Here is a 14162-nt window from a genome sequence, read left to right as displayed (position 1 = left end):
AGGCCAGTAAAGACAGGAAGCTGCCACACACGGTGCAACCTTTGACCTTTATTCATATCCTGCCCTCCCCCACCAAGTCAAGTCAAATACAAGGCTACTACCCAAAGCAGAAACCCCAATCCCTACCCTAGACTCCTCCTGTGAGCCAAAAATATATAAAGTGCTGGTGTGTAATATGGGGAAGGCCAGAGGGACTAAGAGCCCCACCCCCTGGACCACCGCTTCGGGAGGAGGAGCCCTGCTCAGGAAAGGCAGGGCACCAGCCCGGTCCCCAGAGGCAGGGAGGAAGGGCCTAACAGCCCCCACTTGGGGCTGGGAAACTCATGCAGTCCTGGGCAGAAAGGAACCAAAAAGAAACTGGCAGCATGGAGTTCTACAAGGATGGCGAGGGGGAGGATAATCTGTACCCCTGTGAAGGGAAGGGTGGGAGGGTCGAGGAAGCTTTGGGGAATTCAGAGAATGGGACAGCCCCTCCGGCGCTTATTCTTTCGGACCTGTAGGCCCGCCCGAGTGGCCATCTCAAATACCTCCCGCACCCCTTCCTTAGTCTTGGCTGAGCACTCGAGGTAGCCAAAGGCACTGATCCTGTTTGCCATGTCCCGGCCTTCCTCAGATCGAACCGGCTCCTGATAAGACAAGATACAGGGTCAAAAGAAGGGGTAACTGAGCATCCTCCAGACTGGCCCTGCAGAATTCCTAGTTCCAGCTACCACGGCCAGTTTCCAGGCTGGGGACATAAGACCCGGTTGCCATTGCAGAATTCTCCCCCACCCAGCCTTACCCCTGCAGTACCCATTCCTCCCCCTGAACAAGTACCTACTGCCCAACTGACTTCATCCTCCCTCTTCTCTAGTCTGGCGGTTCTCAGCCTTCTAGTGCTGTGACCCTTTAATACAGTTCCTCATGTGGGGGCACCCTCCAACTATAAAATTATTTTTGTTGCTACCTCATAACTGTAGTTTTGCTACTGTTGTGAATCGTGATGTAAATACCTAATATGCAGGATATCTAACATGCAGCCCCAAAGGGGTCATGACCCACAGGCTGAGACTCTGCTCTTGTCTATACTACATAGCTACCAGAATACTTTACTAACAGAAACTGAACCCCCACCTAAAGCCTTAATTAGCCTCCCAAGATAGCCTACCTTCCTCTAAGTAAAACAGTCCACTGGCTAGAGTTATTTAGCAAGAGTACTCACCCCTCTGAGCCTTCTCCCAGCAGTGTATAATGCCCTCCCTTCCCAGGGAACTCTTAACACACAGCCCCCACACCCTTGGGCAAGTTGCTTCTCTGATACTTCAGTTACTTGGGCGCCCTTCTAGTTCCTCCCAGCATTCGGACACGACAGCAGATGAACATCACAGTCCCACTACCACTGGCTATCAGCTGTTTGCATCTCGGCTGGGAAACTTGCCTCACCAGCAGCAGCGCCGCCCCACCCACCTGTTTCATCTTGGCCAGCTCTCTCCTGGTATGCTCATCTTGCCTCAGGTCCTTTTTGTTCCCCACTAGGATGATGGGCACATTGGGACAAAAGTGCTTCACCTCTGGGGTCCACTTCTCAGGAATATTTTCTGCAGAGATCACCAAAACGTGTAGATGTACTCACTTCTGCTTAACAACAGAAGCCAGGTCTTCTATAGCAGTCCTGGAGTCTACTGAACAGGCAGTACCCTGCACAGCTCAAAGCCCTTTGCAGTGAACACTCCTCACCCCAAGGGCTACTGTCTCTATAGCAAAGGAGACTTGCAGGACTTACATGCTCCCAAGATTCCTCCAAAGCCTTACCCAAACTGTCCGGACTGTCGATGGAGAAACACATGAGGATGACGTCAGTGTCCGGGTAGGAGAGAGGCCGCAGGCGATCGTAGTCTTCTTGCCCAGCTGTGTCCCACAGAGCCAGCTCCACCTGACACACAGGGCTATTGAGCAGCTAGCCCGAGGGCCCCAACCCTACCACCCTGAGGCCCTCTGAAATCACTCATCCTATAAACTAGCTGAACAACATCTTACTGCTCGCTATGTGCTGGGTTGTATTGATCAGTCACAAAACCAATGATCCACTTCTCTAAGATGGGTTTGATCTTGGTGTAGTATGAGCTGCCACTGTCAGCAGCATCTAGTTCTTAGGACAACCCTTTGGGCGAGGTCTCGCCCTCATTCTCATTCTGCAGTGGGGAGAAGTTAAGCCCATAGGCAAAAGGGACTTGGCTCAGATTCCAGAGCCAGTATGTGGTCCAACCAGACAGTGCATCCAGGTTTTCTACAGCTCCAGTTTCACTTCCTAACTTCTGTTTGTTCCAGCAGGGAAATAAAGGAGGAGGTGGGTGGTAAGGAAGTGTGACTGGGGAACAGGCTTCCCAGACGGGAAAACAAGAAATACATGGCTTTCACCTGCTTGCCATCCACTTCGATGTCGGCTATATAGTTCTCAAAGACGGTAGGCACGTAGACCTCTGGAAACTGATCTTTGCTGAAGACAATGAGGAGGCAGGTCTTCCCACAGGCACCGTCACCCACAATCACCAGCTTCTTTCGGATCGCAGCCATGGCTGAAACTGGCAGGCAGGCAGCAGTGGGGATTTGAGGAGGGGAAAGCCAGTAAATTCAATAACACTTATCTAGCCACCCACCCCCTCAAGCCTGCCTAGAAACCACAGCATCCAGCAAAGGAAGAGAAGGGGGTTCGCCAAGGCCTGTTCTTGCCAAGAGCCAATCCTGCAGGCAGAAGACCTTGGAATGCTGGTTGGGACAGGTCTTCCTAGATGCATTAGAATTGATCAGGGGGAGGAATGCAGGACCCAGAACATCTGAGAAGTTGTCAGGTGTGGCCCCCTAAAGACCTAGATTTAGCTGCTTTGCCTACCAGTTTTATTTGTTACCAGGATTTTGACAGTATTAATAATACTAGATGCAAAGTAGAATAGATTGTCCCATAGTGGTCATGTCTGCCTGAACACACACACACAAACCAGCCAGCTACAGGTGTCAGGAGAAAGCAAGGAACACTTGTAGAGCCCCTAGGTGTCTGTCTCTCCCTGGACATGCACATACTTCATTAGGCATATTGAGAAAAAAAAAATCTTCATCTCTCCAGCTGCCTGTTAGGTGGATGGTGGCCTTCCCATTTGAAAACAAAACAAAAAAACTCTTTATTGGCCGAGGCACATACACACATGGTGGTAAAAGACAAATCAGTCTACCTTTGCATGGGGTCCTGCCTGGAATCAAACTCAGGTGACCATGCTTGCTTTGCAAGCACCACGTCTAGTGAGCAGGAAACTGAGGCTCAGTGTGGTTTAGACAAAAGTACAGGGACAGCTCTCAAAACAGGACTTTGTGATGCAGTCTGTCTTGACTACATGGCACTTCACAGGTGAGAGCAGAAGCGGAGAAGCTAAGCCAGAGGCCAGTGGAAGCAGGCTGGCTTCCCTGACCCACCCCCTTCCCTTCCCCAAAGTCTCAAGTCACACAAAGAAGGCTCAGTCCTGGCAGCTCACGGTCAGGCAGCCTGTTCCGCTGCCTCCCCCCCTCCCCCACACCCCCCACCCCCGCACCCATCCCCTTTCCTGGGCCTGGCAGCAACGCTGGGTCACTCAGCCCCTGACAGGGGACAATGACCACACTGTGGGGAGCCACACATCTATCACAGCATTGCTGTGACAGAGCTAAACCCACTCGGGAATCACCTCCACCCACTTTCTGGAACAGCCCCTTCCTCCTTGTGACCAGCTGACCCTTAAGCCCTGCAGACACCTCCCTGTGACTCAAGATAAGGAAGGAGTCAGCTTCTCAGAGTTTATATGTATCCTACACCCCAGCACACGTGAACGAGCAGTTCAGACCACAGGGAGCTGACCAGGTCAGTGAGGTCTCCAGACCTACACAGCCTGGCAAGGATCGTGCCAGACAGAATAGAGATGAAGAGAAGGCTGTGGGGGAGGGAACCAGAGCCTGGGCTGGGAGGAGCCTCCAGAGAAAGGACTAGTGAGGATCCGTCTAAGCTTTTGACCAGGCAGGGAGCAGTTAAGAAGGGCACGGTAACCTGAGCTCAGCCCCAAACTTGGCTTTTCCTTTCAGTCCCAAATCCTGTCTGGCTCTGCTCAACTCCTCAGCTCCCTACAAACCACCTCAAACCCTAGCCTGTGCCTGCCTTTTAGGAAGCAGAGTACTCCAGCCCCAGGCTGATTCTTTTCAGCATCAGGCTCCTGGGTGGTTCCTCCCTCCCCTACACCTACACACACACACACACACACACACACACACAAAACTGGGATGTGAGGAAAGAGGACATGAGTCACAGAGAATTTATAGGAGTTGCATATGCACAGCCACACTTACTACCCCCCCCCCACCTCAAGGGGCTTTCCCTGGTACCCCCAAAAGACTGGGAAGAAGTCATTCGCTATGCTGCATATCTCCTTCAAAAATGAGGTCTGAGAGGTATATCCAGGTAACCCACAGGATTTCCTCCAACTCCCCCACCTACTCCCATTAATTCAACCAGTCTAGCTGTACACAGGCTGGCTGGGACAGCCCCAGGCCAGGGTGGGCAGTGTGGATGGAGCGTGACACCACTATGACACTTAAAACACTAGTCACATCCCCATGCCTGAGTCCTGGCTGTCCCACAGCAGCAAGGCAGCTGAGCATCTGATGGTGGGAGGCAGAGGCCGGAACTTCGTGGCTGGGTTAGAGCCCCCAGCTCCGAAGATTTTGCATCTAGGCTCTGCTTAGGCCAGAATAATTGGGGACTCAGGCCAAGCCGGGACATTAGGCCGAAGGCCAACATGGCATGGATGGCCTGGCTAACACTCCCTGTGAAAGGCAGCTCCAGAGGAACTGCCCCACTAACCCTAAGAGAGAGACAACGAAAACTTCACCCAGGTCTGGGAGAGGGGTCTCGAACTTCTGGGTCCTTCCCTGGGACAAGCCACTAGCCTTCCTTATTCTCTTGATTTCCCAGGTGATCCAACAGGCCTTTGTACTCTGCTCCCCCGAGATCTAGGCGAGAATGATCACTCTTCGGGCAACACCTTTTCCTTAACTTTAAAGCCAGAAGTCAAGGAAGAGCTGGACTCCAGCTTTCAGCCCAACTCCCTAACTTCCCAAGAGGGTAGGAAGAAGAGTTGGGGATTGGGGTGTTTTGTTCTTCCCCACTTCCCCCCTTCACTCTCAGACACATATACACAACACAGGAGCGGGATCTTTCCCAGTCTTCTCAACCTCTCAGCTCAGATCAGCTCCAAAACCCGTCTAGGGCGGCGTCCAGACCCGCCAAGCAGTAGCAGCCTCCAATGGTCACATCCCACCCCTATTCCCGCCATTCCCCATCCCAGGCCAGAACTCCCACCCCTAGCCAGCCTGAGGCCCTGTTTCTTACTCCCTGCCCGGAACTGGAGCGTCTGGGTTGAGTCGCTCACGGAGATCCAAGTGTGTCCCTCGCCCAGCTAGGGAGGTCCGGAAAGGCAAGACTCAGAAAGGGAAGGGCTCTGGGCTTTGGTTCGAGAGCTTGGGAGGCTAGAGCGCCTGGCCCGCAGCTTGGGGCGCTCTCTCTTGCCTGGCCCGGAACACCCCCCGCCCCCCGAGCCGCTCCCGGAGCGATCCGGGAATCGGGAAAGTGCTCTCCTCCGAGGTCAGTTCCCACGACGCCTCGCCACCCACCAGCTGGGGCCCCGGTACCTTGGGCTCCACCGCCTCCAGCTGCGCGGCCAGTGCCGGAGGCTGAGACTGACCCGGGCCCCGCCCCACTCTCCAGCACCGCTCTGGGGCGGGTCCATCAAGGGGAGGGGGGTCGACGAGGGCGGCCCTTAGCTTGGCCCGCCTCCGCTCCCGGCTCCGGGCGGCCGCAGGTCACCCCCGCTGAGGACCCGGCAAGGGGCGTAGGGCTGGAGCTGAAGGGACTGTGCCCGGAGATGCCTGGATGGCTGGGTGGTGAGCGGGCGGGTGAGACCCCGGATAACTCGGCCTCTGCCCCACTTCCAACCCGTGGGGGGCGGACCAGCTTCGGGAAAGTTGAGCGGCTTCCAGGGTGGGGTCAGCGAGGGCCACTGCTGCCCTCGCGTGGCCATCCAGACCTCGAAACTCCAGTATTCCCTACACACTATCTGTGACCGAGGGGATGGGTTATACAGAAGCTGCCCACTCTCTTATCCAGGAATCAATGCAGTAAGTGCAACGTGACGCTATCCAGAGCCTTGGAGACCTTTTGTGATCTGCAGTCCCCAGCCACCATCGCCTTAAAAGTCCCTTCCTTCCTTCCTTCGCTGGGAATTTCCCGACGTCCTGTTAAGAGCACACTCCTGGAAGTGCTGCTGTGTCCTCAGCTGGAAACTGACCTCACACTCCTATTGTATTGTTATGCTGTTGATCCTAATCTGACGTGTTACTTACCTGATCCTGTATCTCCTTTCTTATAAAAGGCCAAAGAAATGGGTGTATAAGGAAATCTACCAATGTTTTATTTACTAGTGCTGGATACTTAAAACACACAGGTCTCTAACTCTGGAATAAGTTCACCCATACCCGTTCCCTTTTGCCTGTAAAGAAAATGAAAAGCCGGGCATGGTGGCGCATGCCTTTAATCCCAGCACTCGGGAGGCAGAGGCAGGCGGATTTCTGAGTTCGAGGCCAGCCTGGTCTACAAAGTGAGTTCCAGGACAGCCAGGGCTACACAGAGAAACCCTGTCTCGAAAAACCAAAAAAAAAAAAAAAAAAAAAAAAAAAGAAAATGAAACCCAGAGAAGTGGATTTTCCACTATTTGTGACAGGGGGAATTTCCAGTGAGGTGAGCCATGATGACATACAAGAAGCAAAGGCAGATGGACCTCTATGAGTTAATTCCAGGCCATCCTGGGCTACGTGGAGACCCTGTTGCAAAAACTAAATCAGTCAAATTTACAATCAGGCCTTTGAGGCAGCCAGGCAGGTGCTGGCTGCCTGCTGCCTGCCATGCTCCCCCTCCTACCTGCCCTCTGTACCATCCAACCAAACTCTGCTCATCATAGGTTTCAACAAGTATTTCCCAGAATAAATGTATGTCATATGGAGTCTACTGCAGGTGCAGCTGGCCTGGTGGTTCAAGCCTGTAACCTCAGCTCTCCCGAGGGGGCAGAGTTACCACAAATTCCAGGCCAACATAGGCTGTGGAGTGAAGCTGTCTCAAATCCAGGCAGACAACACACATAGACACTCAGTCAGGATTGGAAGCATGGACCATACATTTGATAAATCATGTAACTGAGGTGTTGCTTTGTCCGCCAAGCCTCTGAATTCATTCAGTAAACATTGGTTGAATGTGTAAACTGAAAACTATGTACTAACCCTCCCTTTAACCCTGCCTTCAGATAACGTACAGTCTAGCGCAGCAGTGGTGGTGCATGCCTTTAATCCCAGCTCTCGAGAGACCAAAGCAGGAGGATCTCTATGAGTTTGAGGCCACCCTAGTGTCCCAAAACTAAAGAGCTAATTTTAGGACAGCCAAGGCTACACAAAGAAACCCCATCTTGAACAAAACATAGATAAAAATAAGCAAACAAACTTACAGTTTAAATCAAAAACACAATCGAACATAGCTAACAATTCTTGAAGCTTTATTACGTGAACCTTGCCCTTCCCCACCCATACCATGTTTAGTTCTTACGAGGCATTATTGTTATCTACAGTTTAATGAGGCATGGAGGCTCAGAGAAGTTAGTGTTTGGGGGGGGGGGGGTCAAAGCACTCAGACTTACGAGTCCCTGCTCTTGGGGCTGGAGAGATTGCTCGTGGTTAAAAGCACTGGCTGCTCTTCTAGAGGATCTTAGTTCAATTCCCAGCACCCACATGGCAGCTCACAACTGTCTATAACTCCAGTTCCAGGGAGTTTCAGTTCCAACACCCTCATACAGACACACAAGCAGGCCAAACACCAATGCACATGAAACTAAAAATAAATTAAAAAAATAATAAAAATAAAGAGTCCCCTGCTCTTAATAGCTACTTCCCATTGGCTCCTCCTACAGACAGTTATAATCCTGGAAGTAATTGCCTTGGCAGCATCTAGGGGCTGTAGGGTACTCAGTCCTGGAGAGCAGATGAAATAGTCAAGAAAAGGTAGTGTGGGATATAAACTAAGTTGGAGCTATGACAAGCCAGAGTTTGGAGGCAGGAGGGTGGTAAAGCTAGAGAAACAGTAGCTGGAATCACATTATGAAGGTTCTGAGATGCCATGCTCAGGACTTTAACCTTAGCTCTCTTCTGGGCATAACAATGAGTCACTGAAGTTAGGAAAGTGCTAATGTGGTGATGAGGAAGGCAGAAAAGAAATAAAGGTAAGTATGAAAGATCTTTAAATAATCAACAGTATAGTCACACATCTCTTAATAGGGATGCTTATAAGGATTGTTGCTAGGGAATTTCATCATTGTGTAAATAGCAGTAAGTGTCCTCACACAAACCGAGATGGTCCAACCTAGGACACAGGTCGGCTACATTGTATATACCATCATATAGACAACTGATTTCCGGAAACATTACATGGACTGCATGACTGAAGTAGCCGAGAATTGTGAAGACACATAAGCCAGGTGTGGTCAATGGCTGTATTACTAACTTGCGCAGCCATGATGATACCCACTGAAAGGACGAAACAGGAGAATTATTTATGGGGGGAATTCGTGAATTCAGTTTAAGGTGTGTGGAAGTAACAGAGTTCTGTGGAGGAGATGGCTGGCATGTGTGGGCTCAAAGCTCAGCAGTGGTTTGGGCTAGACACCCAGGCTTGGCAGACATCGACAGATGGAAGAAGCCACAGATGGGGCCACTCATGGCAGGTATGTGGAGTGGGAAAAGGGGACAGCAGGAGAATCTGGGCAAGCCACACTCCTAAGGAGCACTCTTTAGGAGTGTTCCTGTGTTCTTTCCATTGCCCACTTTTCAGGGTCTGATCAAAGCAAATAATGACACACAACGTTCATCCATCTGGTTTATTTGCCAGTTGCTGTAATTTTGGATCTAGCAGGCAGCCCTTTGTTCAAATGGCCACTCTCGAGTCAGGGACACAACTTCCGTGTTTGGGCGGGAAAAGGGTGATAGTGGAGAGGTTGGGGTGGCAGTGAGAGGGATGGGGCTGAGCCCATCAGGAGTAACTGCTGCCTGGCCCGCCCAGGGGGATGACGAAGACCGAGATGTCATCCCCGGAACCCAGCTTGTTGTTTGGGAGACGCCAGCCACGGTCCCGGGGGATTCCCCGGGCCCCCAGGACCAGAGCTTGGGCCAGAGCTGTATACCTGCCAGGAGTACATGTGTACATTCATGTACCAATACGTATATGAGAAGACAGATACACGGGCCCACATGTGGGTCTCCGGGCTTCGTTTCCCTTTGCCCCTTCCTTCACCAGGACTACCCCCCAACACCTTGCCAGGCAACCCCCTACCTGCTGGGATCATTGGGCTCATAGGATGACAGCACCCTGTCCACAGTGGCAGCTACCTCAGAGTCATTGGTCACATCCCACAAGCCATCTGTTCCCAGGACCAGCACATCATCTGGACAGTGCTCATACTGAGTCAGATCATACACTCGTACCTGGGAGGCGGAGAGAGAGAGAGGGGCTGGCGGTGGTCATGAGGAAAGGAGGTTGGAGATGGAAGCCAGCCACAGCCTCCTAAAAGGAAAGAAGGTGTGCTCACTTCAGGAAAGCAGGAGAGGAAAGGCTTGATGGGCAGAGTAGAGCTGCAGACCTTAAGGTTGTGGTCTCCCAAGCCCCGTGTCACCCCAATGGTAGCCATTACCCGGGCCTGTGAAAAGGAGAAAGAAGGCTGCTGTTTAGTTCCTCTCTCAGACTCACTGAAACCATAGAGTCCTCCCACACCTACTGTCGGGTGAGACCTCCACCTCCCTGGACAAGCAGCGGTGGGTCTTCCTGCCCTCTCCCACCTCTACCTCAGGGTTTTACCTTTTTGCCCTCCCCACAGACCAGAGGAAACCTGAGGTCCTCCACCTCAATCTTTTTGTAGGCCCTGAGGAGGGAGGAGTAGAGGAGGCGTCACGAGGGTGGCAAAGCCCCTACCCCTAGGAACAGCAACCCCCACACACAAACCCGTCCAGGAGTGGCCATCTTTCCCAACTTCCAGCCTGACCCAGCCTCCAGCTTCCACCTACTGCTGGTGAAGGACTGGTGACTTTGCCATGGGAACGGCCCCAGCTCTGAGGGAAGTTACCAGCCAGTCATATTCTGGTCCCTGTACAGCATCCTCTGCCCTAGTTCCTTGGGCTGAACTCTTCGGGGAAATTCAAGGTGGGTGAACTCACTGCCCAGCAGTTCTGGTTTCAGGAAGCCCTGAGGTTGGGAAGGGCCAGACAGGAGAGAAGCCATTTCATTTATATCGCACCCTTAGCCAATGTGTAGCTCTTAAATTATAACTGAATCTTAAAATGTACTGCAGGCCACACACTCCTCTAATATTAGCATGAATGGACTCATTCACCCCTCACAAAAGCCAGTGAAGCACAAACAATTGAGTAAGGGGCTTGTCAGAGGTCACACAATTAGCAACACAGGATTCAACCCCAGGTAATCAGGATAGAGAGACCACAAGAGAGGATGCACTAAGATAACACACCCTTGCTCCGGCCTTTGTTATTCTCATCACCACCCCGACCTCTGACTCCACTTCCTTCCTGGAGCTACACTGGCAGCCCAGGCTCCTTCCTGCTGCATCACCCCTTCAGCTCACCCAGCACCCCACAGTCCACGAGCACCTTCCTAGGAAGTTCCCAGTGGGAAGCTTTGAAAGGCTTGAGAGGAAAGACCAGGGATAGGGATTTTAGCCCCTGCTTACAAGCAGCTGAAGACGCTGGCGCTCCGTCTCTGGTGTGAACTCCCGGGACATCGGAATGATCTCCCCATTCCGGACAATGATGGCCCTGCCCAGAGACAGAAAGAGTCTGGACCTGGCTTTCTCGGTATGAGTGGAGAATTCCATGCAGGAGGACCAGGCCCTCCCCATAATGAGCCTGATGATGTCTTGCCGGGGTCCTCATCTCTCCGTCCCCCGTGGATATGTGCAACCTTTCCTTATATCTTACTGATCACTGCAGTCTTTAATACTTAACCCACCACCCCCTCACTCTCTGCATTCCCCTCATCCTGGGGAGTGTCGGCATGCCCCTTTTATGGCCACTCTCAAAGCCCTCTTCCCACTCACCTGCTGTCACCTGCGTTAGCCACATACATCTTGCCTAGCAGGTACAGCACCACCAGTGCACAGCAGCCCCCTTCCACTTGGTGGCCACGCCGCTCCCGAGCCATCTGCTCATCCTACCAGGTGAGGAAGGGTCAAAGGGAACAGAAAAACCTTCAGCTCATAGTCACCTGCTCCACCTCGAACCTCTCCAGGCCAGAGTGGAAGAGAAGAGGACCACATAGGGTAACAGGACCAAGCTCCGCTCAGGCTCTCAAAGGCAGTGTGGATTCTAGGGTTCACCCACCCACCTCCACCTCACAATGTTGACTAAAATGCCTACTTAGCACATTATTGGCCCAGGCCATCCACTCACCATGAGATGGAAGGCGTTCTCAATGGCTCCTACTACCAGGCTGTCATGGGTCACTTCCTTCTGTGGAGACCAGCAGGACTGGGGGCTAACCAACTGTGAAGGACTGGAGACTCCTGGGGTTTCAGGAGTGGATGGGAGACAGAGGGGAGGCGGCAAGGGATCCTTAAGTATTTCTACTAGATCCTTGAGCTGTTCCCGGATGTGGCGATGCAAGAGCCGGGAGGCCATTTCAGCTGCCCCTCCACCAGCGTGCCCATCAAACAGGCCCCAGTAGTAAAAGCAGAAGCCCTGATGAAGAAAAAGTTGGAAGTCAGTAGGGATGGAGGGAGACAGGGCAGGACAAGCCTGTTAGCAGCCATATAACCATCACACGGGAGATCTGAGTGTGATATCAAGGCAATTTAGATCTATTCACTTATTTATGCACAGCCTACTGTGTCAAGAGAAAGAGGAGCCAAGTTCAAAATATGAAGAATGCAAAGGTCAGTACTGATTAGTTAAATCATCCATAAGTGCATGAACATTCACATATGAAATGGAATAGTAAACTTTCCTAGCAGAACTAATCAAATCGAAGCCACTTAGGGCTTCTGTGACAGAGGGAGAACCTCCACACTCCCATTTAGAACCAATGCCTGAAACGCCAGGGGAGAGGTGCCATCGCATCTCTGGAGATTAGGAAAGGGGATGGAGTATTACCTGGTTATGGCTAGGCTCCCTGGAGACCCCTGTAACGCTCCTGCTCCTCCGACTTTCCACATACACAACCTCGCAGCAAGCCTGGTCCTCATTGTGCCTGCTCTTGCCAGCATTGATGACCCTACCAGAGAGTGTCCCACACCAGGTTAGACACCAGACTAGGTCCTGGAATAACCCCCACCTTAGACTCACATACACACATACACACACATCCTCTCCTGCTCGCTGGCCAAGCTGAAAAAGGTCACAGCTGCCTGGGCTCCAAGCCAGAGGGAAGAGGAGAAGGCAGGGCCAGCAAGAAGTACTGTCTGGCGGCAGAACGTACAGCCTCATAGAAAGGCCCGCAACAGTAACTGCCTGCCTCAGTTCCTCCATCCTTGGCTTAGGAGACTTTCCGGAAGGTGGTGTTGGGGGTGGGGGTGGGGGTGGGGTGGGAGTGGCCAGACAGGAACAGTAAGTTTTACTCCCCTGCTGGTCAAAATTCTACACCCCACCTCCAGTCTCAACCAGCTCAGACAGTGATTCATGGCACCTTCACCTTCATGCACACATTCACCCTCATCCCAAAACGACCCAGTTAAAGTTCCGGTTTTTCTTAAGAGTGGGTAAGCACTCCGGCCCAAATAGGGTATGTAGACCCACCTGGACTGGGCAGGAATCTCTTAGCTACAAACCCCTTCCAACAGGGAAGCTAAGAGAGGAGGTGCGGGGCTACCCGCCACCGCCTTCCACGACCTCAGTGCCCCCCCCCCGACCCCCTGGTGGCTTGGCTTGGCTTTCCCGGAAGATGATTTTAAAATATACAGGTTCTGAGAGTACGCTGATCTCTACCGGCACCTATCTGTCTACACACCATAACCAAAGGGAACCGTCGCGCTCTGCGGGCGGACCCCTCCCCCGCCCGGGAAGCCAAAGGCCTTCTGGTGTCGCGGGCTATTTCTGGGTGTGGAGGGGGAGGGGACCGGTAAGAAGGACAGGGAACTGGGGCGCTGGGGCCAGGAAGCGGATGAGCGAGTCTTTCCACCCGCGATCTCCCTGGCAAAGGGAACTAGTCCTTCTCAAACCTCCCCTCCCCTAGCCTGTGAACCGCGGGCCGCGACTTGGAACCCGCCAACTCATCCTCGGCGGTGCTCCCTGGGTGGGGACTGTCCTGAGTCAACGAGGGGCAAGGTGAACAAGGTCCTGAAGAAGGTCGTGGAATTTGCTCCCCGTCCGGGGGATGTCTGGGAGGGGTGCAGGTTCCTGGGATGGTTCCCGAAGCGTCGCGCGGCGGGGGACGCATCCCAGCAGCCGGGATGCGTTTCCCGGGAGAATGGGAGTCCCATCCTCGTCTGGGAGCCCCGGGGCGCTCACTCGGCATAGCCTGTGCTCCAGGGCAGGCGGCGACCGGTGTCTGGGGGGCTTTGCACAGCCCGGCCTGCGTGGTCGTCGGCGCGCCGCAGCCCTCCGGGGCTCAGCTGCAGAAAGGTGGGTCGAGAGAAGCTCACAGTAGTCTCCGCGGTCTTCTGGGGCGCGCCGACCTGGTTCCCAGGCTTCTCCCGGGAAGTCTTAGGTGTTTCTTGGGCGGCCGGAGGCGCTGAGGTAGCGTTGGGCAGATCTGGGGACTTGGAGCGCTGGGAAGAAGTGCCACCCGAGCTCACCAGGTGCGCCACGGCCGAGCGCACCCGGTTAAGCATGCTGCCTCCGTGCCCCGCCCTCGGCCGTGGGCCCGCCCCCTGAGAGGCCCCGCCCCTAGGGTTCCAGGTGGGCGGTGCCCACTCTTGGTCCTTAACAAACTTCCCCAGGCTCCAGGCTACCCGGGGACGGCCCCACCCGCTCCTCGCCTCCGCATCCCTGCTTTGTCCCGCCAGAGTGTCAGAGGGGAAGGGTCTATTGTGGGAAGGAAGCGGAACGAAGGAAATATTTCAACCATGCTG

The 14162-nt window shown here is 53.4% G+C and overlaps 2 protein-coding genes across 4 annotated transcripts; both read right to left on the bottom strand.

Moving 5' to 3' along the window:
- Positions 1–28: 28 nt before the first annotated feature.
- On the bottom strand, positions 29–5787 carry Rhoc (ras homolog family member C). Of its 3 annotated transcripts, none has more exons than XM_021158985.2 (5): positions 5686–5787; positions 2398–2561; positions 1792–1912; positions 1447–1577; positions 29–626 (listed from the first exon to the last, which is right to left on the bottom strand). In XM_021158985.2, the coding sequence occupies exons 2-5, from the start codon at positions 2551–2553 to the stop codon at positions 453–455; spliced, it is 582 nt and encodes a 193-aa protein (XP_021014644.1). In that variant the 5' UTR covers positions 2554–2561; positions 5686–5787; the 3' UTR covers positions 29–452. The 3 variants fall into 3 exon arrangements, with proteins under 3 accessions (XP_021014644.1, XP_021014645.1, XP_029331005.1); XM_021158986.1 differs by having other exon boundaries at positions 5668–5730; XM_029475145.1 differs by lacking the exon at positions 5686–5787 and adding an exon at positions 5387–5615.
- A 3165-nt stretch (positions 5788–8952) lies between these two features.
- Positions 8953–13971, bottom strand: Ppm1j (protein phosphatase, Mg2+/Mn2+ dependent 1J). The gene is made up of 10 exons (XM_021158132.2): positions 13600–13971; positions 12247–12367; positions 11548–11835; positions 11196–11308; positions 10830–10914; positions 10209–10327; positions 9944–10007; positions 9678–9785; positions 9422–9573; positions 8953–9272 (listed from the first exon to the last, which is right to left on the bottom strand). The coding sequence occupies exons 1-10, from the start codon at positions 13920–13922 to the stop codon at positions 9122–9124; spliced, it is 1524 nt and encodes a 507-aa protein (XP_021013791.1). The 5' UTR covers positions 13923–13971; the 3' UTR covers positions 8953–9121.
- Positions 13972–14162: the final 191 nt, after the last annotated feature.

This window comes from Mus caroli, chromosome 3, assembly GCF_900094665.2.
Source record: "Mus caroli chromosome 3, CAROLI_EIJ_v1.1, whole genome shotgun sequence".
NCBI lineage: Eukaryota > Metazoa > Chordata > Mammalia > Rodentia > Muridae > Mus > Mus caroli.
The sequence above is the reverse complement of the archived record's forward strand: the minus strand, read 5'-3'. Positions and strand labels throughout refer to the sequence as shown.

Coding starts and splice junctions, on each gene's coding strand:
- Rhoc (XM_021158985.2), bottom strand. CDS start 2,553: ATGGCTGCGATCCGAAAGAAGCTGGTGATTGTGGGTGACGGTGCCTGT. Junction 1,913..2,397: donor TCGAAGTGGATGGCAAGCAG/GTGAAAGCCATG, acceptor CCTGTGTGTCAG/GTGGAGCTGGCTCTGTGGGA. Junction 627..1,446: donor AGCTGGCCAAGATGAAACAG/GTGGGTGGGGCG, acceptor TTGTCTTATCAG/GAGCCGGTTCGATCTGAGGA.
- Ppm1j (XM_021158132.2), bottom strand. CDS start 13,922: ATGCTTAACCGGGTGCGCTCGGCCGTGGCGCACCTGGTGAGCTCGGGT. Junction 9,786..9,943: donor TCTGTGGGGAGGGCAAAAAG/GTAAAACCCTGA, acceptor TCCTTTTCACAG/GCCCGGGTAATGGCTACCAT. Junction 9,273..9,421: donor GAGCCCAATGATCCCAGCAG/GTAGGGGGTTGC, acceptor TACTCCTGGCAG/GTATACAGCTCTGGCCCAAG.